The sequence below is a fragment of the Copadichromis virginalis genome, linkage group LG22 (genome assembly GCF_057382275.1).
Source record: "Copadichromis virginalis isolate Kocher_CV1m ecotype Utaka linkage group LG22, C_Virginalis_male_GT1.1, whole genome shotgun sequence".
NCBI lineage: Eukaryota > Metazoa > Chordata > Actinopteri > Cichliformes > Cichlidae > Copadichromis > Copadichromis virginalis.
In genome coordinates, this window is record NC_140638.1 from 16,406,512 (window position 1) to 16,430,496 (window position 23,985).

A 23,985-nucleotide genomic window follows, 5' to 3' on the forward strand; every position below is an offset into this window, starting at 1 on the left:
TCTTCCACAATCGGGTACAACATTTAAAAAGTTGATAGCTAGCAGCACATCAGTTTTGTCTATTTTAATATAAGAGGGCAGCTTAGTACATGATTCACTTTAGCAGCAGCTGCTTTACTGAATGTTATTACAGCTCTGAGTACGTTAGTGCTTCTTTCCCGTTGAGTTGAGCGCGTAATGCAATCAATCATTTTTATGGATGAGCGAGAGCCTCAGGGGGTCAAAGCTTAAAGGAAAGACAGAATCAGGACACTTTTTCTTTTTTCATGCTGACATCTTTTCGAGTAAATGCCCCCATTGTTCACGTCGTAGCTCTGCTGAACTACTTTATTCCTGCTGCACACACTTTAATGTCAAGTGATGCATCCTCACGTCGATTGCATACCACAAAGCAGATGGTTCTGTGTCTGGAGCACTTTTTAGAGACGCAAACAGCTTAAGCCAATAGGACAGTGCAGGCCTGGACACAGAGAATAAATGCTGGGTTGCAAACATGGTGCATGTTTCCACATCTGGTTTTGATCAAAGCTTTACGGTCATAATCTCATTTTTAAAACTCCACTGCAGACTTTTCCCACCAGATGAATAGAGGCTCACGATACATTTGTACAAGGTTTATTAAACAGCTCGTGTTGTTTATGCTCCCTGCTCACATATTTCTATCCAAACACATGTATGAGATTGTTTATTACTGGCTGGGGTGGGAAGCAGTCGGGAATTAATCATTTTACAGCAGCTATAAAGATAGATTGGAGGCAATAACACCCTGCTGGATGTAAGCCAAAGGTAGAAGGTTTACATTCACATGAATGAGTGTAATCCATGACAGTGCTTCCTAAAGAACAGCTGAATGAGGCAGCTTGAAATATTTTTTTTCCCACTTAATAAAAAAAATGTTCTGCTTAGTAATTAATTAGAGTAATTAAAGATGAACAAATTCAAAAAAGGTGATATTTTGTGTTATACAGCATGAAGTTAGCATGCTAACATTTGGTGTTATTTTATTTTGCAGGTACCGTTATGGTCAAAAGTTCTTACATCCACTCATCATGGTCATTTCAAATTTCATGGTAATTTTAGCTTTTAGTCATTTATTGAACTGTTCTTTATCCGGGGTGGAATGATTGTACAGCATAAATCTTTGATGACTTTAAAAGACAATGGCTGAGTGTTACTTAATTCACTTTGGATCTTCTCCAATCCACATGGGGTCGAAAGTATAAATACAGACTTATAAGTGTTTATAATCGGTTAGATGTCCCTCAGCACGATGCACGGCAGCCAGATAGTTTTGGTAGGCATGAGCAAGCCTCTGGTATAGTTCTGGCTGAATATTTGACCACTCTTCTTGGCAGAAAGTTAATTTCCTGGTATGAAACCAGCTCTGACGTGTAGTACACAAAGTTTCAATAGGGTTGAGGTTTATGCTTTGGGAAGACCATTCCTAAAGCTTAATGTTAGCCAGCTTTATCCATTCCCAAACCAATTTTGATGTGTTTGGGATCATTGCTCTGTTGTAAAAGCCAACCGTGTCCAGGTTTCAGGTGTTGATTTGAGGGGAAGTTGAAGAGTAGTCCTCCTCCATCGTTATTCTTTGCGCAATGTAACAGTACTGGTAACAAAACAACCCCAAAGCATGATGCTACCACCAAGCTGCTTGACAGCTTGTATAGTTTAGTGTTCTTAGGTTTCAAAGCTTTACATTTACTCTTCCAAACATACCTCTTGTCATTGTGGACAAATAGCACAATCTTTGTCTCATCTAACTATAAAGCTATCCTCCAGAAAGCATTTGGCTCGTCCATGTGGGCAGCAGCAAATTTTAGTTGAGGTTAAAGGTGTTGATTTTATGGCAACACTTCTTATTCGGTCAGCAATCTCTCAGTCCATGGAGACTTAAAACTGGCAGCAGTTCATGACAGGCTTGAGCCTTAGTAGTTCCTGGGTTGTTCCAGAACATCTTAACCAATTTCCTCTCATTTGAGGGTGACAGTATGAGTCTTCTCCAAACCTTGTAAGAGTGGTGCCACGTTCAAATAACTTGTATTTATGTTTAGAAATGGCTTGAAGAGACCTTCCCAACTAGTGTAAATCTACAATTCCCTTTCTTAGATCTTCACTGAGTTCCTGAAAACAGGAGCACAACACTGCCATCAAGCCTATGATAATCCATTGCCATATATGTTGATGTTAATGTCACCAAAAGTCTTCTCAGAGATGGCCTTGCTGTCGTAATGCTGACGCTGTTAGTTATGATCAAGTGTTTTCTTCAATCAGCGTGATAAGATGCACAGTCATGTGTTTACTGAGTTCCTTGGACTTTCCCATTGTTCTGAGTATAGGTTTATCTAAAGACCTTGCAATAATTAAACGTTTTTATGATGTCAAAAAGAAACTACCAGTTGTTCTCTAATGAAAGGTTAAATGTAAAGTTAAAAGCCCCAAATTACAATAACGTCCATGCCTCTGATCAGTGGATCAGTGGATGTGAAGCCAAAAAGTAACTCAGACCTCCATTCTTCGTACTGGCCACCAGGGGGCGATAGCTGTGATGGCAAAAAAACAAACAAAAAAAGCCAAAAACAAATTCCAGTCCTGAAGACGTCTGAGAGAAACTAGCTCTCAAACATGATCTCCGTTAACATGTTGCTGTTGACTTTGTGGTTTCTGGGACTCATTTTATTATTATAAAATATTAGGACATTTAAAAAACAGAAACGAAGCTTTTTTCAGAGAGCAGAATTATTCAGACACAGTGACCTGCCCCTTGATCATTACATCCAGTTTTGAAACACCAATGACAAAAAGACTCATCATAAGGCTTCAAACCGGGACTAAATTAACTAATGGATGACATCACGACAGCTGCGTCCATCTTTTATACCACCTATGCTTCTTAAAAGGCAAAGCTATATTATTTCACCCATTGTTCGCTGGTTTCATGTCACCAGGTCGTCTCTAGTTGCTTCCTGTAACTGTTTTACTTTTCAAAGATGAACATAAAATAACAAAACCCGGGACGGTAGAAACTTGTGCTTCAGTATGTGGCTTACATATTACTACACCATGGATTTTCAATAGTTCTTCATCTGCTTTAGTTTGGTGCCACCCCAGTCCAAAAATCATAGAAAGGCTCCTGGCTTAGGGAACTATAGAAACAGAATATACAAATGGCAAGATTTTTGATTTAACCTCTGTGAACCACACATGGATTTATTGAATTTATCCAATAAGATGATTTGATCTGGACCAAAGTGGTCTTTCTTTAGAGAACTCCATAGTTTACCAAAGAGTCCAGTGCTTTGTACACACACTGAAGAACACATCAATAAACTAATCAGTCATAAGAACTCAGTTTACTCAATATACTCCTGAGCTTTCACAATGTGTGCACATCTTACTGAGAAATGAACACAGAAGCACAACACTGACATCAACCCTGATTTTATAATCACACGTATCACATCTGTTAAAGATGATGTCACCAAAAGTTCCCCCAACCTCACTGGCCTCACTGTGGTAACCTTGATACTGTTCTTGATGATTAAATATTTTTGCCTAATCATCATGATAAGAGCCACACTCATGTTGGCTGTTGGACTTTGCTTGGGTTTGCCCAGCTGGCAGACAGAGCAGCAAGGTTCAGCATCCAGTAATGTTTTTTTTCTTTCTTTCTTTGTCTCATCCAATCAGATCTCCGTCTGACAGGAATGCATCATCACCCTGGGCTATAAGAAGTGTAAGAGTCCTGAGTAAAGCCACCATCTGGTCCACATTCTCCTGCAGCACAGGTGAGTCTGATTTATTTTCTAATAGGTTTGAATTAAAACCTTTTCTCTCCTTTCCCCCAAAAAGCCTTAAATTGTTTATATTTTCTGAGACTTGCTGTAAAAGTGCACCTCGTAGTATGTGAAATGTCAGCATTTAACAGTGACGTGAGGCAGAGCTCAGAGGCAGCAAAAGTTTATTTAAAGACAGGCATTAAATAAGCCAACTCCTACAAACATTTACTATGCTACTTAAATGCAATAATAGAGCAGAACGTAATATAAATGCTGGAAATGTAAAGAAAATGACTTTTAAAAGTACTCTCATGTGTAGGATTGATCCTTAAAGTTATATTTTTACATAAAAATTCTGGAAGAGGCACTTTTTATGTGCTTTAAGTAAATTATAGCATTTCTTTTGCTAGTTAACAACCAAAGAAGCAAGAAGCTCATTAAAAATAAACAAAAAAAACCTCATTCCAGTTTCTACCCAGGTTGAGCTTCAAGGCTTAATTTTCTCTGTGATAAATTATTTCAAAGGTTTAGAGTATATAAGCTATAATCACTGACTGCTGAAGTTTGAAAAAATACACAAAACATTGATTCTGTTTCCATGTGACAACAAGTCAAACCAGGATTCCTAGACAATAACTTTGTCATTGACTCACCTGATTAAACATGGTGTGGATTTTGTGGGTGACTTCAGGCAAATACTGCTTTTTAACATCTAACGCCTCAAGCGCACTGCTCACCAAACGTTATGTGTTGTGCAGGTGTAATCCAGTCAGCAGTCATGAAATTCTCCCTCATTGTCGCCGTTGTCGTGCTCGCCCTGGCACAAGGTATGACCAGATTTTGACATTTTTGTTAAATATCTATCGGGGAAGGTGGGAAGTTTAAAAACAAACAAAACACTTTATTTCATTTCTGTTTTTTTCCAACAGGAAGCTTTGCACAGGAAGCCTTAAATCTTGACAACCTCAGTCAGTACTTTGAGGACCTGAAGAACAAAATGCCTCAAGACCTGAGTGAGATCATCCGCAACCCAGATCTGGTCAACCAGGCTCGGTGAGTAACCAACTATCTGCAAAACGTCTTCACACGCATGTAGACGTGTTCAGAATGATTAAAACTGGACTTTGTCCACTGTTAAATAACCAGCCAACAGCTCCTCTGTGCCTCTCAGTGATAACGTAATCATGCAAGGCAGACCAGACCCACACAGTAACCCTGAGCACTGCGTGTGTGATAGAGATGTTCTTATCTCTGTGTTTTTACTAGCTGCGATAAGTGCAGGGAAGCTTATTGTAATAATAGACTAGTTACTGTATTTATTTACAATTACTTGGCATTTTTTTTGCATATATATAAATGAAATAGTCATTAATATGTGATCATATAAACCAAGCAGTTTGTAATTATGATTATCAAGCACTTTTTAAATAAAATAAGATTTATTTATATATCGCCAAGATGCTTTATACTATAAGGTAAGGACCCTACAATAATAAAGAGAAAACCTCAACAATCAGATGATCCCTCTATGAGCAAGCACTTGGCAACAGTGGGAAGGAAAAACTCCCTTTTAATAGGAAGTAATCCCCAACAGAACCAGGCTCAGAGGGTCAGCCATCCTCCGTGACTACTGTGATTAATATGCAGTACATGTAGCTGAAATATGAGTATTTCTACCACTCATACTTTACATGTATTTATACCTAGATTGTCAATAAATGAGAGGTGTGAGCATGTAAAGAAGCCTGCCAGTAAACATGGCCAGTGGTGCGTTTCTGATTTCTAAATGTAACAGTGAGTCATTTTCTACCCTAACAGGACTTTCTTGGAGGAGAGGAAAGCCCAGCTGGAGCCTCTGGCCATTCAGATCCAGGAACAACTGAGGGCCGCTTCCACCAACGTGGAGGAGCAGCTCAAACCTCTGGCCACCCAGTTGCAGCCCATGTTTGAGAACCTCCAGAAGCAGGTGGAGGCTATGGTCCAGACAATGAGAGATCAGGCCGCTGCCATCGGCAACTAAATGAAAACGATCAGCTTCTCTAGCAGACGTGCCACCACATCACCATCTTTTGTCGTGGACTGAATTCATACAGCTGCTCGTGTTGGATGGCTGACTTGACATCAGGGAGCCTAAAAATGTGTTTCAGTGCTTGTTAATGTTTGACTGTTCCTCCTGTCACAAAAGCACAAATAAAGAAAAAGACTTGAAACACAACTTCTGTGGTGGTTTCATAATGTGAACTAGTGATGCCTCAGATCGAGCATGTAACAGATGTGTTTTATTATTCGTTTTATTCAAGCAAGCAAAGGTCAGGGGAAAATTGACAACAACAGGTCCAAACATTCAAAAAAGAAATTGATAAAATGGCAGAAAGGAATGCTTTCAATCTTTTGTTCCACAGAATTCTCCTTTAAAACCCCTCAAAACTGAGCATTTTTTATTTGAACTTTTTCCCTTTTTCCCCCCCCCCCATCTTTCATTCAACAAACCAGACCTGATGTTTCTGTTCATTGTAGGCCGGGCTGGAGATTTGTTTTCATTGTTATTTTTTTTAATATATTATTTATTTTCTTTTTACTTTGTTTTGTGTGTTTTTCAACTTTTTCCACTGTGAAATTCTTTTGTCCATCGGTGAAGCTGGTCTCAAGGTTCCACACTCCTGCGGGAAAAAAAAAAAAAAAAAAAAAAAAAAAAAAAAAAAAAAAAAAAAAAAAAAAAAAAAGATGTGACGTTTTCTATTTACAAGAGGCTCTAAATGAAATGAAAGCACTAGCCTCTCCTTGTTACAGCAGCTCTGAAAAGTCATACCTAAACACTTGGGACACCAGCTGAATTGGTCACTGTCTTCTGGGCGGCTTCCTTGGCCTGATGAGCCTGCAGTACAGCCACAGCCTCATCCACCTAAACACAGCAGGTCACCTAATGTTAGCAACAGCGAGCACTCTGCTCTCCTTTTTAAGAGGAAGACTCTTAAAATAATTAACGGCCTGACATTGTTGATAATAACTTGCGTAAGTACTGACCTTTGAGCGGAGAGACTCTGGGGACTCCAGCATGTGGAGCAGCTCTGAGTTGTCGATCTCCAGCAGCATGCCTGTGATCTTGCCTGCCAGGCTGGGGTGCATGTTCTGGATCAGTGGAAACAGACGCTCACCTATTGGAGGGACACATAAGAGATTTAAAGACAGGATGAACAAAGAAAGGCCGTGCCTGTACTCAGTACTACTGCTATAGATAGGCTAAGGCTACATTTAGTCATGGAGAGCTGCTACTAAACCTTACCCAGCATCTGCTTCTGCTCCTGAGGAGGAGCAGCAGCCAGCATGGAGGCAGTCAGAGGCTCCTGTCCCTGGACGTGGACTGCAGGCTTTGGGAAGATTGGAAATTTAAAAAAAAAAAAAAAATTTATGTACATCCCAGTTTTTCCTCAGTTGTAGGGCAGAAAAAAAGCCATTAGTTCTAGATAATGAGCATTCCTACCTGCTGCATGTTAACTTGTGGCTGAGTGTTCATGTGCTGTTGGGTATTGCGAACTCCTGCTGCATACTTGTACTGAGGTACTCCACGCACGGGGGTAGCTGCTGCGGCAGCTGCAGTGGCTGGTCGGGGGCCCATGGTCTGAGTGGCTGAAGGGGGGAAAAAAGAAAAAGAAAAAAGAAAAAGGATGAGCATGAAATATAATAACTAACAAGCAGAAGAGTTACAGGACACAACTGTGTGTGGACAGTGTCAGTGGACTGACCGACTCGCTGGGTGGTCATCATGCGGGGCACCTGGGAGGAAGGCCGCACTGTGCTGAAGGTTTGAGGGCGAGGGCCTGAGGGACGTATTCCACCCGACATGTTCTGGAAGTCTATGGACAAATAAAATCAAACTGCTATTAATATCCCATTTATAGTTCATTAGTTAAATTCATTCAAGCCCAACACACACTCCAGAAGGTGCATTTGAATATTTTAGCAGTACAAACATCTCATTCTCATTTCAGCTCCTTTTCATACTTGTTCTGCTTTCTGACCAGATAAAGTGAAAAGTATGTAAATGAAAACAGCTTTATTGGGAATTTGACTATATTAAGAAACAGTGCTGTCTCTGAACATCTCTAAATGAGCCGTTCAACTGAAGTAGACTATGGACACAAAACGCAGGTGGTCTGCTGATTTTTGCATAATTGGTGAAAATAATAGACAATCTTTCAAGTCTCTTTTAAAACAAGAATAAATATCAACACAAATATTACAAAAGGACAACCTCTGAATACTCACGCTGTGGTCGAACATTTTGGGTGGTCCAGCGTGGGCTCGGGCGGAGCTGGGCCATCTGGCCAGCAGCTGGGTAGTAAGCGGCACGGTTCTGGGCCTGGGGGATGGCTGCCATGAAGTAGCCGGACGGCGGGGCGGCCTGGTACGGGTTAATGACTGGATTTGGCACTGCGCGCACACTGGCCATGCGCTGCATGTACTGGTTGGTCAGGTGGGCTTGACGCTCCTCTTTCCTCTGGGCCAGGGCCACGTACAGCGGCTTGGTGGCTACGATACGTCCGTTCATTTCTGTCACAGCTTTGGTGGCCTCCTCTGGGGACGAGAAGCAGACAAAGCCAAAGCCTTTACTGCGCCCTCCTTCCATCATCACCTGAGAGAGAAGAGAAAAGGCATTTATAAATACTACATAGTCACCAACTGCCAGTATCATAATAGAGAGCATTAAAAGATCATTAGTGCCAGCTCATAAAATTCTATTATCGGTCATACCTTGGCACTGGTTATGGTGCCGAATGGCGAAAACTCCTTCCTCAGACGTTCGTCGTCTATTCCATCGTCAAGGTTCTTCACATACAAATTAACACCCTGCAAATAACCAAAAGTAATCTTGTAACTTCTTATAAACACTACATATACAAAGTGATCTCCAGCAGATGTTTTTGTCTGCAGCACATTTTTATCCCCAGGATCCACGGTGAAGGAAAGTGGGGCCCATGAACTACAGTGTCACTGTTGCAGCCATTTTGGCCAGTGCAGCCCACCAAAGAGGGAGCACTGAATTTGACAAAGCTGCGGTCTCTGGGCAGACTTGTCAAGAAGAAACGAACCTGGTAGCGAGTCATGCGGTCTTGCTTCATCTGCTCAAATTTGCGCTTCAGCTCAGTCTGTCGCTCCACCTTCTTCTGGGCGCGGCCGACATACATAAGCTTGCCGTTCATCTCCTTCCCGTTCATCTCATCCACCGCCTGAAGAAAGCATGAAATCGGGTCAAGTTTGTGAACATTTTCTGGCGGATACGATGTTTACTTTTTTTGTTGAAAGAAATTAAACGTGGCTCACCTTTTGGGCATCCTCGTGTCTTTCAAAGCTAACGAACCCAAACCCTCGAGACTTTCCATTTTCGTCCGTCATGACCCGGATACTCATGGCATTACCTAAGAAACAAAAAAACCTTATTGCCTTCCTTTTTTTTTTTTTTTTTTTTTTAAATACCTCTTTATGCCAACACTGGAGCAGCTGAAACCATTTTAAAGTTGGGACACGCCGACTTACCATATTTACTGAAGAGCTCCCTCAGCTTCTCATCGTCCATCTCATCGCCAAAGTTTTTAATGTAGACATTTGTAAACTCCTTGGCTCGGGCACCCAACTCAGCCTCGCGCTCTTTGCGAGATTTGAAGCGGCCCACAAACCTGCATTAAAAGGATATTTTAAAACTTACAAGCGCATTCATTATGGGGGACAGTAAAAATTAGTACAGCTTAATTACTGCATAACTGTTATGACTTATTTGTATATTACAGCTATACACTTTTATCACAAACAAACTTCATCAACATTGCACTGAAACATCCAACACTGTTGGTTAACATGACTCAGCAGCTTTCAGAAATTATACATCCAAACACCTGGAAGCCAGTGAATACATTCACTTACACTTTCCGGTCATTGAGCAGCATGCCATTCATTTTCTCAATGGCTCGTTCAGCCGCCTCCTGAGTCTCAAAATGCACAAACCCGTAGCCTTTAGAGCCATTCTCGTCACAAACCACCTTACAGGAAGAGAACACATGCAGCTTTTAAAAACACACACAGACACAAACATGCAGCAACAAGTATACTTAACCTGAACAGTCTGTAGGATCACACTCACATTAAAACATTGTTATTATTATATGGTCATGTTACTGTATATGAATGTTTATATTGTTTATATTGTTATTGGTTGTGTATATTTGTGTGGAAATATTCTATGTACATATATTGTTTAAAATTCAGATCAGATGCCTAACTGCATTTTATTATTTTGAGTTGTGCATTTTTCCAGCGATGATACGTTGAATCTAACCTGTCTCACTGTTACCTTTTCTAATATTTCTGGCTTTGCAGCCAGTTTTATCACGAAAAGTATACCCTGAAAAATAACCTGGATATTATGATTTGTAATAAACCAATTAGAAAATCTAAACACGGTCTAATGAATGAATGTAAATCTTTCTCTGGATCCAGTGTGTCACTATACATCCAAACTGACTGGTTCAGGGATGCAAACCCTCTCCTCCTTATAATCTGTTTTTCTCTACATCTCCACATTACTATGTTGCAGCTACAGATCCAAATTGACGCGTTTTTCCATCTTTCGTGACGTGAGGAGTGAGTATTCCGGTGTCAGCAGAAAAGGTGAAAAAATGTGTTAATGGGAGAATGCTTTTCACAACTCTGTAGCACATAGTCTCTAGTAGAGCTCTTGCATGCGAATACAATCATACGACCTGCTGAGCCACCTCCACCTCTGCTTTCAGGTTACCTGTAACAAAAGGGAGAGAAAGGGGCAGAAAAGCTTTACCTTGCAGGACAGGATGTTGCCAAAAGCGGAGAAGGTGTCATAAAGAGCCTTGTTGTCAATGGACTTGTCAAGATTCTTGATGAAGATGTTTCCCACGCCGCTTTTTCTCAGTGATGGATCACGCTGCGACCACATGATGCGTACAGGCTGCCCCTTTATCACGTCAAAGTTCATGGTGTCCAGTGCACGCTCAGCTGAAGAGAGACGGAGAAGGGGGGGGGGGGGGGGTTAAAAGAAATGATTAGGTCTGAGTCATCCATTGTGTTTGGGTGTGATAGCAACCAGCTGATATGCAGGTTAGTCTTGAGAGGGGGGGGGGGGGTTGTGAAAAGCTGTTTAGCAAACCAATGTGAGAAATCTTGATTTACAAGATTTTTTTCCCCTGAGCCATTTCAAAGAAATGAAAGCAGCATTAATTCTGTAAAGGTGTTAAGGCACATTAGCATGTGTTAGTCCTCCTTTCAGGTATCATCCCCCAGGGCAACTTCACAGTAGGTGCTTTAATTGACTTCCTTCAGTTCAAACTGGTCCTTCTGGTCACAAGTACATCAGCATATGTACATTAGTAACCTCTTGCGTTCTCCCCACTGAGAGCAGCACAGCAAATATTACATCCTGTGCATTAATTGGGGCTAACCTTAGTTCATCTGCACCTTAATCTCAATATTAAACCCCTCTGGTGAATCTAGATGCTGTCAAGCATCCCCACTAGTTTCCCCAAACTTAGACAAATAAACCTGAAGGCATTGCTGTACATATGCATTTCAACTGGCAACAACTTTAAAATCAGAAAACATCCTACAAATAAAGTGTGTGTGTGTGTGTGTGGGGGGGGGGGGGGGGGGGGGGGAGAACACAAGTGGAGTCAAACCATTAGGTAAATATGAGATGATGGAACAACATCTGAACAAACTGAAACATGGTCAAAATTCTGGCCATCGCTGTTGAAGATTAGAAACATACTCAAGAGTCCCTTTTCTCTTTGCTCAAACAGTGTTAGGCAGAAAACGTTTATAGAGGTGGATGGAGGCAGATTTGTGGCCTCTAGACAGAAAAGCATTTTGCAAAAAAAAAAAAAAAAAAAAAAAACTTGTTTGAAAGTCAGCACTCTTATTTTTCCCTTCCTTTAAGCCTGAGATCTGTGGACTCATTGGTTTAATTTAGCACTTTGTGATTTTTGTCTTGAAAGGTTCTATACAAATAAAATTTTACTTACTTATTTTTCCCTGATGCTGATAAATGTTTACACCACCACTTCTAAACTGTTGTCTAATCGTTTTAAGGGTAAGAGTTGGGGTGTTGTCCGCACAGAAGGGAGATAAAAGTGGACCAAGTATTCGCTCGGCAGCCTGCAGCAATGCTACATTACTGGGGAGGGCTGGGCGGATTCGGTGCTGCTACGCCACTGCTGGGAGGTTCACATGAGGAGACCCTACCTACAACATGTCGGCCGCAGTCACGTGTAGTAGGAATAGGCTAGCTCTCACTTGTCACTGATTTCTTATAAAGCACATTTTCTCAAATGTTATATTTAAATAAATTACTTACCGTCCGCCGGTTGCTGGAAGTTTACATAGGCGTATCCCAAGGAACGCCGGGTGATCATGTCCCTACAGACCCGGATAGAGAGGATTGCTCCGGCTGGGCTGAATTTCTCGTACAGCATGGCCTCGGTCACATCTTGATGCAGATCTCCGACGTACAGGGAGGCCATGGGGTAACTGGGAGCACTGGGGTTCATTTTCCCGTGGCTGTGGAGGCTAGTAGAATAATCGTACGAAGCTATATGTTCTTAAAGAAAAAGTTTGCGACGATGAGCCAATACCTCGGTTGTCCAACGGTCGCTAGCGTCACGTCGGTTCGGGGCAGAACGTGATACAACCGTTGACTAGTCAAGTCAGTTGCAGTGTTTTCGGGTAAAATAATTTATAAGACGGAGATGCTAAAATGGCAAAACGTCGACTTCTTATTGGCTTAAAACTGTCATTCAAACCTGACATGCAGAAATAAAAGCAAATATAGCGGTACTTGGCCTCGCTACGGAATCAGTAACACGTCGACTAAAAAAATTCGATACGTTAGGCAGCCCCTGCTTGTACGTTACCGTCCAGTCCTCGAATGTCTCCTCCAGCTTCACCGACTTGTTACAAAAAGAAAAGTAAACGGAAAAAAAAAAAAGATTTTTTGGCGTTTTTTATGTTTTAAATTTTTTTTGTATTTTTATTTTTTTATAGAATGTGTGCCGAGCGAGCTCAGGAGCACACACGCACTCACACAGCACTGACAGCCGGGGTTGAGGGGGAGGAAGTCCTCGGGAAGTTGTCTGATATATACTACTGGGCGCGTCACCGAAATGGACCAATCATTGTTTGGCGAGAGAGAAAGAAAAAAAAAAGATAACAAAGGGGCGTTGACCACTACTCTAGGCGTGATGATGAAATCATGAAAAACGTTTTGTTAAATCCTCAAAATGCCTGATTGTGCCCACCAGAAAGCTCTCTTGTTAAGTGATGATGCAGAAGAACGAGCTAAATTCGCGCTCTTTAGTATCAACTGGCGGGAAAGGCAATGCCCATATTCATATACATACATGCAACATTCCCAACTGCTAATCAGTTTTAACACTGAAACTGCGATAGGCATGGCTGAGACACCCCTCCCTCATTTGGCAAGAGTCTGAGGTTATTTAGGACTATATGTAAGGGTTTTAAGGAAGGATGCACACCCCTTTAACTCTACATTATTAAGCTTTCATACATATTTAGTGACTTAAGTCATTAAATGATACCTTTACAGAAATGAAAGAGAGCTTCAGTGACTGTCACTGATCAAAGGTGAACAGACCCACTGATCTGAAGTGGCCCACTGATCAAAAAAAAAATACCCACAGATATAAAGTGAATAAGTGAGAATATTTTCTCCCACATTCCACCTAAATGCATCACATGTGCCCTTTAATACATCACTATCTGCAGAGGGCAGTGTTTTCAGTCCAGGAAGCATCCATCTCTCGTCAGACCAGAATGCAACTGTCTGATCTTTAGTGTTAATTTTGCACCTCAAACTGCTTTATAATTCTTCTACAGGCAGTGATATGATGAGAGTACAAGGTTTTATCCCATATAAAGGGTGAAATTTGACATGCCATTCAAATTTTATTCACTTCAGCCACCTAAAATCGCTTAAATCTTCCATAGGAATTAATTGGTCAAGTAGCAGCTATGGTGCAGATGATCAAATACACTCGAGTACGTGTGAGCGCTTCTATAAAAGCAGACATTTTGACATTCATGTGTGTGAACACAATGCCACAACCTTCCCAGTAGTGGACATCCCAGCCGGAACAAGGAACAAGTATGGCTTGTTTTAAAGTTTACTTAGGAGAAACCCTCTTCTCTCTCTCAAAAGAACACGAGTACAGTAGGTCTTTGTTTAATTGAGTCGAAACAAGGATGGATGAGTTCTTGGACAATGTTCTTTGGACAGATGATTAAGATTACGCATGGCAGTGGAGGAGTCCTAAAATGGGCAAATTGCACTCACTCATCCTACTATGAACTCCTCTATATGCCAAAATGATTTGTCTGATAACTAAAGTTTGACCAAAACTGCAGTCATTGTCTTGCTGCAGACGCAAGCACAGCAGGAAATCTATAACAGAATGGTTGAAAAACAAAGGAATCAAGGTGTTACAATGGCTCAGTTATGTCCACACCTCAACCTCATTCAAATGCTGTGGTGGGACTTTCAACAGAGGTGTGAATTCCTGCAAATCTCCATGAACTGAAGCAACACCCTAACATTGTAAATAAAAGTGGGCCAAAATTCCTCCATAACAATGTGAGAGAGTGATAAAGTTCAAATTAACGTAGCCGAGGTCTGTTCTACAAGCTATTGAGTCATAGGATGTGCTTGACTTTTCCCCACATGACTGCTTGAAGCCCTGTGGAAACTTTTCACATGACTGTATGGAACAGCCCTCATTTCTTTGCTTTAAACATTATTTCATGCTTGGGCCATTTGTGGGTTTGTCTCAGTGAAATCTGTGAACCAACAATTCACATCACACATAAAGAACAGAGAAACCGAGCACACCATCTTAATTTGAATGTTTTAATTCCACTTACATGAAAGCACATAACCAAATAACATACCCAAGAGCATTACTCGCCAAATCCTGCATCCCAACTTTTTTTAAAACCAAGATACTGTACTTAGAAGAAACTGGCACTACTTTGTGATCACTAAATGACCTTAATGCAATTTCCTATCAACTTACCTAAAATTCTCATTTTTATATTTGCCATGGTTTGAAATTTTGCCTTTTCAAAATGTACTTTCAAGGAAGATAAATGTAACTGTATTCCACCTAATCCTAAGCAGAGATTGCCAGTTTTAAAAGCGATGCCTAACCCTCACACCAGACTACTGAGAACCACATACATTCCAGGAGTCAAATCAATACTCAATAAGGGAATAAAATAAACAAAAGAAAATACAAAACACCTGAATAGAAAAAGAGTAGAAAGCCACATAAAAGCACATGGCAAAAAGTATCCTCTGCACTGCTGAAGAGATAAAATATCAAAAGTTACAGTATCGAGCCATTTTATCAAGTTGTTAACTTTATCTTAGGCTGTCTATATAGCTTGTCACGTGGTATGCAAAACTGCAGGACATTACAGTCTACTCGTTTCACTGATGAGTGAAAAGATGTCAGTAAAATGGAATGTAACCCTCTCAACAAACCAAAAGTAAATTACAGCTTTTGTAAGTGGTCATTCATATAGAAAACCTTTCCTATGCCTGAAAGCACTGTAAAAACCCATTGAGCCATGACACATGTACCATCCATTTAAAAAAAAAAAAAAAAAAAATCTCTACCTGCTACACTGGACACTGACAGGGCCGTATGGATACAAGCAATACCGTAATAGGTGAAACCTGCCAACAGTATGTGTGTACTGCTATTGTCAGATGAAGGAAAAAAAGTAATGAATTCAGACTACTGTGACCATTTTTTTCCCTTTTAACACGTGCCTCAAAGGAGTTTTGTGGACTAAAGTGTCACAAAGGTTGTAAATGTTCAGTTCAAGTAAAAACATACAAATTATTATCAAAGTTACACTTCGAGGTTGGTTGGTTTGCTTTCCTGCAACAGCAGCGGTTTGCTACAGTGAATAAGGTTCGAGAGAATGGGGCAGATTTGGATCCAAACGAGGGATTTCATTTGGACTAAAAGAGACAAAATTATTTAAAGGAAAAGAATTCTAAAGGAAATGAACATCCACTGGGTCACACAATGAGTTATGTTAAAAAAAAATAAAAACAACCAATCTATTCCATTCTTTTCCCTGTGGAGGTGTTGATACACTTAACACATACACTTCAATGCTTCAATGTATCTGCACACACATACTGTACTTTACACACAGAGTGGAGTGTAAACATACATATTTGTGCATGTATGTGGACACACAACCACACACACACAACTTAGGCTGGTGAGAGGTTTAAAAAAAAAAAAAAAAAAAAAAAAAAAAAAAAAAAGGGAAAGAAAACTGCGGGGTTTCTTTTCTCGTCTGAAGTTCAGTTCTTGTCTTCAGCTGGCTGCTCCCCCTCTTCTACCTCAATCCCGCCCTCACCGCTTGGGTCCGACATCCACAGCTGCATTTAAAAAGTGCAAGATAATAAATTTAGCGCTCATGTATAAGCATAAGGGAAAACCAAATTTTAATATAGTTTCATCAAGAGGAGACACTCACAGTCAGGTTGTCACGGAGCAGCTGCATGATCAAGGTGCTGTCTTTGTAAGATTCAGTGTTGAGTGAGTCCAGCTTGGCGATGGCATCATCAAAGGCCTGGAAGACACACAGTGAAACAATCAGGACTTCCAAAACCCAGAGTACAGTCTTGAAAGTGCCTACAGTGAGCTTGTATTAGCAGGGCCAAAAACAATAAGCTAAACAGAAAGCAACAACAAGCAGCCATTTATAGATCTCTAGGATAAAAGGGTACATCTGTGTTGTGCCTGATACTGTAAACTACTTTGATTATATGGGGTGGTCTTTTAGAAACAAGTACAAGTGTTTGCACAAAACTGTGCTCTGGCAGACCATTTATTCACAAATCCATAAACACACTCAATTATTTTAGCCTTTTCCTAACTGTATCGAATGACAAAAAAAAAAAAAAAAAAAAAAAAAAAGTGTCCCAAAGACGTCAACACAAGAAGTTATATAAAAATCTAGCGGCGAGCTGTTATGTGATGCCAGGAATGTCCAGACTACTGCGGTGTCCATCAAATTATTTATTTTTTCTTTCAATAGTATGTTCTCTCATAGTGTGATGAAAGGTATTGCAGTGAGGTTCAGCTTTACCTGTGGTTGCTAGGATATTTAAAAGTAGAACAGGAGGCAGAACCTTAAGCTTTCAGGCTCCTCTTCTGTGGAACCAGCTCCCAGTTTGGATTCGGGAGATAAACACCCTCTTTACTTTTATGATTAGGCTTAAAACTTCCCTTTTTGATAAAGCTTATAGTTAGGGCTGGATCAGGTGGTCACAAACGCTTCCATAGTTATGCTGCTGGGGAATTCCAATGGTGCACTGACTGTTGGTTGTTGGCTGCCCCTGCCAGAATTATCCATCTGTCCATTCGCTTCCGCTTATCATTTTCAGGGTCACGGGGGGAGCTGGAACCTATCCCAGCTGTCTTAGGGCGAGAGGCAGGGTACTCCCTGGACAGGTCGCCAGTCTGTCGCAGGGCTAACACTTAGACTGGAGACAAGCAATCGCATTCGCGCCCCCATTCACACCTATGGGCAATTTAGTGTTTCCAATTAACCTGTCCCCACTAACTGCATGTCTTTGGACTATATTCGCGTAGTTTCTCCCCGGGTACTCCCGCTGCCAGAATTATCTTCCTCTTGAATTCGTTTTTTTCCTTAAAGTGACCTTTGTTGTATTTATAAATAAATCTGAACTGAGCTGAAAATTGAATTCAAAATACGAGTCCGTTGCTTTATTGGAGGGTTTTAGTCTTCTTGCCTGGGCACAGTAAATTTGTGGGATCCTGACATGTGGTTGCCATAGGTTAACATGGAAATTACAAGAAATTTCTAAATGATAATCATTAGCAGCTTTATTTTACTTTATAGCAGTGACTTTGGTTTAATAGTGTGTGGCGATACTAACAGATTCCATCTAAACCTAAATCTCACTTTGATTTGATTGGTCACCGTGAAATAAAAGTCTGAATGAATTATATCACTATTTAAAAAAAAATTCAAAGCTTTATCCCACACCCGACAGTTACACTGTTACCCCTATCTTTAGTCTTTGAGTGACACGGACAACAGAAGACCCAACGGCCAACCAGTCACTCCTGTTATACCCGTTTTACTTCTCTGAAGTGTGCTGGCTGTAACACATTCATAGTTCGTACATTACAGTGCACTAACTAAGCATGGTCACAAAAAAAACAAGAATACAGGCAGGCACAAAGACACCCATTCGAGCACTTACTGTCCGATCATTTGGACACAAGTGGACCCTAACAGAGTCGTGGAAGTGGAAAGGCTTAATGTTGTCTTTGGTATCAATTACATTAATCAAGGGTCTGTACTATTATCAGCAATTCCTCAGAATGTTGTGAAAAAGAAACGCTGCCTTTACTCCCCCATTTTTCAAGGTCTCCTTTAACAAAATCCTAAAGTATAAAGAGTACTGTAAGCAGAAAATTTTAAAAGACTCATCATCCTTTCCGCTGACAAACTAACAGTGTAGTTTCAAGCATAACCTTATTTCCACCAAAGGGTTAGGGTCATACCAATCAGAGTCAAGTCAGAGACATGGAGATTAGCAGCAGTGCGAGGACCGGAGATAGCAGAATATCAATTTAATCTTCAGACTCATGGCAATGATAGGCACAGAAACCACTGAGTGACACTCAGCTACGAGAGAGTGCACGCGTGCTACTAAGTGTATTTATTATTTTTATGTATCCATAAGGTGATATGCATGACATTAATAATGGCCTCAAAATCAGTACCTGTACACCTCTGGTGGAAAAGTGGTACTAACATCATTTTCATGATGCTTCAGTGCTTTTTAAAGAGAGGGACAACAAACAGAGGACCCTTCTTACCGTCTTGGCCAGTTTGCAAGCCTCCTCAGGCAGGTTTGCAATCTCGTAGTAGAAGACGGAGAAGTTCAGCGCAAGGCCCAGGCGGATGGGATGTGTAGCCTCCATTTCCTTTAGGCTGATGTCATAGGCATCCTGGTAGCCACCTTGTGAGTTCTTAACAATTTCTGCACAAGCAAAAAAGCAGATATGGTTTCAAATGAGAAAAATTATTTCTTGGAAACCACACACTGAATTTTTAGAAGTTATACAACAACAAAAATACATTAAACAAAAAGTAAAATCATCTGATTAATATTTCTATTCAGCTCCACTGTCAAGTACAGGTCCTCAGAACCAAAAAGATGAAGTATCCAATCATTTGAAAGCGGATTTGATGGATATTTTATGGAATATGTAACAAAAGAACACAATCTTTTACAAAACCACCCAAAATTAACAAAAGAAAAGTAATCTAAAATGCCTTCTGGCAACTAGAAGCAGCCAACACCCTGCTGCTGCTGCAGTTGCCATGACAACCTCGCAGCAGCACTTGCCAGCATTTTGGCGGACAGTTGTAGGTCAAGGACGAGAAGCGCGTTAGCATTCTGGCTAAAAACAACACCTGAACCAGTCCTAGGGTCTCCTACCCTAAAAAGGATGTTCAGGACGCCCAGTCAGCACACGTTCATCCCACCGACCGGCAGCTGCGTGACACACCACCGCATGGTTTTCATAAACCCTGAACATAAGCACTCACTATCACTACCTTGAGTGACTGCACGACAGGATAAGAAGAAGGGGCGGTGTATGATGTCTGTTTTATTTACCGTTCCTCTCGTCTCCGGTAGCCACCTCAGCCAGGTAGCGGAAGTAGTCTCCCTTCATCTTCAGGTAGAAGACTTTGCCCTCTGCGCCTGATGCTTGGGGGATCAGATATTTGTCGAGCAGGTCCTGCGAAAAGAAATGTGGAAGTTTAACTCTAAAGAACACGTGCAACACACACAAACCCCAGCAGTTATAAGTGAGCCAGTGACATTTTTAACTCCTTTTCCCTAATGGCTGCCTCACTGGGCCAGGGTGCTGTTATGGAGGTGCTCAGTATCATTCAGTTACTTCATCCAGAGGGGATTTGCTCACATGGTTGAATGTATTCCAAATCCACCACCATACACTGGAAGTCGCAACAGCAGTTCTCATGCTTTTGAGATCAACAGCGATCACGTATCTGCAGCAGGTGGAGAAGTGCTCCACATGCTGCTATGTAGATCTCACCCAGGCTGCACTGCAGAACAAGACCTACTGTTTGCTGCAGTCCAACCGAGCTTTGCTATTTTTTCTTTACAAAGTATACTTGGTAAATAATTTAAATATCTTTTTATAAGTTTGTAAGAGTGAATGTGTCTCCCTTTATATGTGTATTTCCCCATTTCCACCACAATTAACATGAAATATGTAGAAATCACTCGACAGGTATGTTAAGAGTACACACCTGTCCAGTGAAACTATGAGCAGGGAATATTCCTCTTCCTTTAACGTAGCTGCCAATCATATTCTAGGCCTTAAAATTCTAGGCTACACCCATCTGATTCATCATGTGGACTTTGGCAGGAAGTGCTGAACTTTTTAGTCCTATTTCATGCGCTGCAATTTTAATGCGTACTGGACGCTTCCTGTGTATAAGTTAATATAAAACATCAAAGACAGTTTCATTTGAGTAAAATATACTAATCTACTATATCTACTTATAGTAGAGCTAGATATGCTTTACAACATGCAAACTTTCGTCTATGGAGTTGAATCAGTGTAGTGGGCCTATATGTTTAAGTTTCCTTTTAAAGGTCACAAGGTCACAGGGCTGTGAATCCGCAAATACAGGATGTATCCAAACTACCCAAATACTGAAGTTTATCTGTGTGATATTCAAACAACTGCTAGGAAGAGTGCCTTCATTTGCCTACTTGGTGCTTTGTGTTCATAGTTCCAACTGTGTAAGATGGGCCTAAATACTACAGCTAAGATATTCAGAGGTGAACAGCGACGTAAGTAAAGCCATATTAACCTAGACAAGTGCTTGTATGCTGAGAACTATGACTAATATTTAAATCCTGTTAGCTGCAGGTTTATATTGTCCCTCTTTAGATCCCTACCACATAAACACAAGCACCACAACATACCTGTAGGTGTCACTAATGTGTAAAAAGCATGGTTCTACTACTACTTTTTGTAAGGGATGTGTGTTTGCTTCCATTCATAAGGAAGCTGTTCTTTTTCTTTTTAAACTGCTGTCGATGTTGGCTTTTGCAGCTTGATTATTTAAATTAAATAAATAAATATATACACACACACACACACACACACACACACACACTAGACAGAGGTGACCAAGACCGGCCACTATCTGAATACAGGTTGGACTAATACAAAGAGGAGCAGCTGCTGTGCATTTATATTTTCTTGCAACAAGCATTTAGCTTCAACACCTCTGCTCCTCCTTACCCGAACTTCCTGGCAGATCTGTTTGAGCTCCCCCTCGATCTTCTCTCTGTACTCCTTGACCAGCGTGGCCTTCTTTTCGCTTTCAGGCGTCTTTTCGGCTTCAGCCTTCTTTTCGGCTTCAGCCTTCTGCTCGATGCTGGAGATCACCCTCCAGGAGGACCTTCGAGCTCCGACCACATTCTTGTAGGCAACAGAGAGCAGATTGCGCTCCTCGTTGTTGAGCTCCTGGTTCAGCTCTGTGACAGCCTTCATGGCTGCAGCCATGTCCTCGTAGCGCTCAGCCTGCTCGGCCAGTTTGGCCTTCTGTACCAGCTCCTCTCTGTCTGCCATGACTGTCATGTGGGGGTGGAGGAAGGAGAGAGGAAAGGGAGTCAGGAAGGACAAAACAAACAGGACAGGAGTTAAGGACGGTGTGTTAAGGGAGGCCAAGCAAAGAAATTGTAGAGAGAGAAAAAGTAGATTTCATTACTATATGTGAATAATGGAGGACTACTGTGCAAGTAAATGTGCTGTTATTCCAGCATAACCTCATTTCTCAGGTATGTGTTAAACATTTTGACTGTGAAGACATCCCCATTTTTAACAAAAAAAAAAAAATTATATATTACAGTTAGTTAACTGTGAGAAAATAGAACATTTATAACCTTGAAGCATATTACATAATCAAAAACTCTGACAGGACTGTAGCTAAAACAACAGTGTGTCGGCTGTTAAGAATTCATGGGAACACTGGGTGTGTCCACACCAGCAAAGCACCTTTTTTTTTTCTTAAATACAAATCAATCTGCTTGTCTCGTCTTCACTCGATCGGGCACAGACTTGATTTAAAGTGGTGACTAAATCATTTGGACTCTAAGTCTTTAGAAATACAAAGGGGGAAAGTGCCTATAATCACGACTTGTACAGCAGATACAGTTTTAGGCTTCTTCTGACTCACTATCCTGAAGACAAGAATAGGCAAAATGTCATAATAGATCACAGGAAAAGTGTAGTCGGCATGTAAAAAAAATTATAAGTGGTTATGAAATTCCAGAAAATTTACATTAGATGATGGACATTTCCCCAGAAATCAGTGTGGTTATTTTTTTATTAGTCTACAGACTATTTTATATCATTTAGTTCTTCCATCAAAATGTCCCACAGCATAAGTTGTCAACATTGTCCGTTTTCCTCTACAGCCAGTTAACACGCATGCCACAGTGCTGAGCTAATCTCAGACTAGTTGCATATTAACTTCTGTCAGTCAACGATCGGTTTTAGTTTTAACTTAAATGATTGTAAATCGGCTCATAGCACAGGACAGGAAGTCTAATTTACTGTAGTAGAATACAGACAGTAACCTATGCTGAGGAACTCGTTTCCTTTTTAAAAAAAATATGTAGACCCCTTCACAGGTAAAAGATGCTGCAGTATAAAAGGACTACGTGTGCGAATAAATGTGCAGCCTGTTTACAAAGCAAAATATATAAAAGAAAAAAAATCCCAAACCTATGAATTCATTTCAAAAGCCACAAAATGGGTGAGAAAATTTTCCCTGCACGCTGCCACCTGCACCCCTTAGAGGAATGTCGGCCACCCAGTTTCACGTCACACTCATTCACACACCTGCCCACCCAACGCGTACCATGTAAGGCACGAATGCAGACCGAACAAAAAAAATCATTTTCAAGAGCTTAATAAACGATATGGATTACACAGTCTCTGCGTTTAATTTGGGGAAAGCTTCCTAACGCTGCAGGCGGCTATAGGATAATAAGTGTGTCACTGAGTCGGTTAGAGGAATGAAAGGAGCCTCGCTTCGTTCAGTCCTCAGTGAACGCCCTTTTTCGCTTCCCGGAAAGCAAACCAGACCGCTTCTTCTAGCCACAGTTATTCTCACATTTTAGACTGCTTCATTCACAAAAAAATGCCGCTTAGCAGGGCCGAGAGGCGTCCTCTAAAAACAGCGAGCGAACAAAAATAGATGGGTTAACGTTGCCGTAAGTAACGCTTCCCTGTCAGGCGAGCACCGAACAATGACTGAGCAGCGCGGAGCATCAACGATTTCCACTTACAGCCGCTAGATGCGGCGATTAATGCAGGGTTTAAAAAGATACCTTACCAGAAGCACAAGCAGGGACTCTTTGGATAAAAACACCACCGAGCAAGAGCAGTAAATAGATGTAACTAACCTGCGAGTGTCGTTAGACGGTGTTGTTCCTGATTCCCGGCCGCACAGCTGATGATCTCTCCCGCTCATCCACGGGGTTTCCCTCCAATCAAAGACACGGCAGCAGGGTCGAGCCCGGATGGGTGACGTAAGAAGGGAGTTGCTATGGTAGCCAAATCTAAGGGCAATTTTTTTTAAGACTGCGCCGAATGAGCAAAAAACAAATAAACGAATCTCACAGAAAATTAACAAAAATATGATTATGATAATGTAAAACATTATGTAAAAAATCTTCTAAATATAGATTTAATTTTTTTTTTTATATTTACGTACAAACGGCATAAACGCTTGGTTTGTCCGGTACGCCCGCAAGGATGCTTGGGAGATGTAGTTTATAGTTATTATAAATCAAATGAAACTTTTCAGGAGAATTTATACTTATATCTACCATACTTATATCTATCAAGACACTGGAAGGAAAAACGTTTGTGTTTTAAAAAAAATAAATCCTTTGTGAGTGTGTGTGTGTTTGTGTGTGTGAAAGGTCATTATGCAAGAAGATAGAAGCCAGGAGGAGGAACCCGGAAGTGGGGCAGGATTGACA

General features: G+C 41.0%; 3 protein-coding genes and 1 non-coding gene across 5 annotated transcripts; 1 reads left to right on the top strand and 3 right to left on the bottom strand.

The window, feature by feature from the left end:
- Nucleotides 1–3,711: 3,711 nt before the first annotated feature.
- Nucleotides 3,712–5,997, top strand: LOC146683081 (type-4 ice-structuring protein-like). Its single transcript, XM_085447108.1, has 4 exons — nucleotides 3,712–3,791; nucleotides 4,541–4,609; nucleotides 4,712–4,835; nucleotides 5,601–5,997. Exons 2-4 carry the CDS (start codon nucleotides 4,561–4,563, stop codon nucleotides 5,800–5,802), a joined length of 375 nt encoding a protein of 124 aa, XP_085303234.1. The 5' UTR covers nucleotides 3,712–3,791; nucleotides 4,541–4,560; the 3' UTR covers nucleotides 5,803–5,997.
- A 250-nt stretch (nucleotides 5,998–6,247) lies between these two features.
- On the bottom strand, nucleotides 6,248–12,940 carry pabpc1b (poly A binding protein, cytoplasmic 1 b). Its single transcript, XM_085447099.1, has 14 exons — nucleotides 12,160–12,940; nucleotides 10,612–10,805; nucleotides 9,702–9,817; nucleotides 9,318–9,457; nucleotides 9,105–9,199; nucleotides 8,873–9,010; nucleotides 8,535–8,630; nucleotides 8,049–8,415; nucleotides 7,526–7,636; nucleotides 7,264–7,409; nucleotides 7,066–7,150; nucleotides 6,807–6,937; nucleotides 6,592–6,684; nucleotides 6,248–6,442 (listed from the first exon to the last, which is right to left on the bottom strand). Exons 1-13 carry the CDS (start codon nucleotides 12,350–12,352, stop codon nucleotides 6,592–6,594), a joined length of 1,905 nt encoding a protein of 634 aa, XP_085303225.1. The 5' UTR covers nucleotides 12,353–12,940; the 3' UTR covers nucleotides 6,248–6,442.
- Nucleotides 8,703–8,839, bottom strand: LOC146683083 (small nucleolar RNA SNORA5). The gene has a single exon (XR_014917783.1). It is a non-coding gene; the product is annotated as a small nucleolar RNA SNORA5 (small nucleolar RNA).
- Nucleotides 12,941–14,710: 1,770 nt separating the features above from the next.
- On the bottom strand, nucleotides 14,711–23,505 carry ywhaz (tyrosine 3-monooxygenase/tryptophan 5-monooxygenase activation protein, zeta polypeptide). 2 transcript variants are annotated; one of them, XM_085445297.1, is made up of 6 exons: nucleotides 23,404–23,505; nucleotides 21,233–21,564; nucleotides 19,564–19,687; nucleotides 18,758–18,921; nucleotides 16,377–16,472; nucleotides 14,711–16,278 (listed from the first exon to the last, which is right to left on the bottom strand). In XM_085445297.1, the coding sequence occupies exons 2-6, from the start codon at nucleotides 21,560–21,562 to the stop codon at nucleotides 16,201–16,203; spliced, it is 792 nt and encodes a 263-aa protein (XP_085301423.1). In that variant the 5' UTR covers nucleotides 21,563–21,564; nucleotides 23,404–23,505; the 3' UTR covers nucleotides 14,711–16,200. The 2 variants fall into 2 exon arrangements, with proteins under 2 accessions (XP_085301423.1, XP_085301424.1); XM_085445298.1 differs by lacking the exon at nucleotides 23,404–23,505 and adding an exon at nucleotides 23,334–23,380.
- Nucleotides 23,506–23,985: the final 480 nt, after the last annotated feature.

Excerpts from the sequence above, each read along its gene's own strand:
- LOC146683081 (XM_085447108.1), top strand. The coding sequence starts at position 4,561 with ATGAAATTCTCCCTCATTGTCGCCGTTGTCGTGCTCGCCCTGGCACAA. Across the intron at positions 4,610-4,711 it reads CGTGCTCGCCCTGGCACAAG|GAAGCTTTGCACAGGAAGCC; the intron begins GTATGACCAGAT and ends TTTTTCCAACAG. Across the intron at positions 4,836-5,600 it reads GATCTGGTCAACCAGGCTCG|GACTTTCTTGGAGGAGAGGA; the intron begins GTGAGTAACCAA and ends CTACCCTAACAG.
- pabpc1b (XM_085447099.1), bottom strand. The coding sequence starts at position 12,352 with ATGAACCCCAGTGCTCCCAGTTACCCCATGGCCTCCCTGTACGTCGGA. Across the intron at positions 8,416-8,534 it reads GCACCATAACCAGTGCCAAG|GTGATGATGGAAGGAGGGCG; the intron begins GTATGACCGATA and ends CTTCTCTCTCAG. Across the intron at positions 6,685-6,806 it reads CAGAGTCTCTCCGCTCAAAG|GTGGATGAGGCTGTGGCTGT; the intron begins GTCAGTACTTAC and ends TGCTGTGTTTAG.
- ywhaz (XM_085445297.1), bottom strand. The coding sequence starts at position 21,562 with ATGGCAGACAGAGAGGAGCTGGTACAGAAGGCCAAACTGGCCGAGCAG. Across the intron at positions 19,688-21,232 it reads AGATCTGCCAGGAAGTTCGG|GACCTGCTCGACAAATATCT; the intron begins GTAAGGAGGAGC and ends TTCTTTTCGCAG. Across the intron at positions 18,922-19,563 it reads TACCGGAGACGAGAGGAACG|AAATTGTTAAGAACTCACAA; the intron begins GTAAATAAAACA and ends TTGCTTGTGCAG.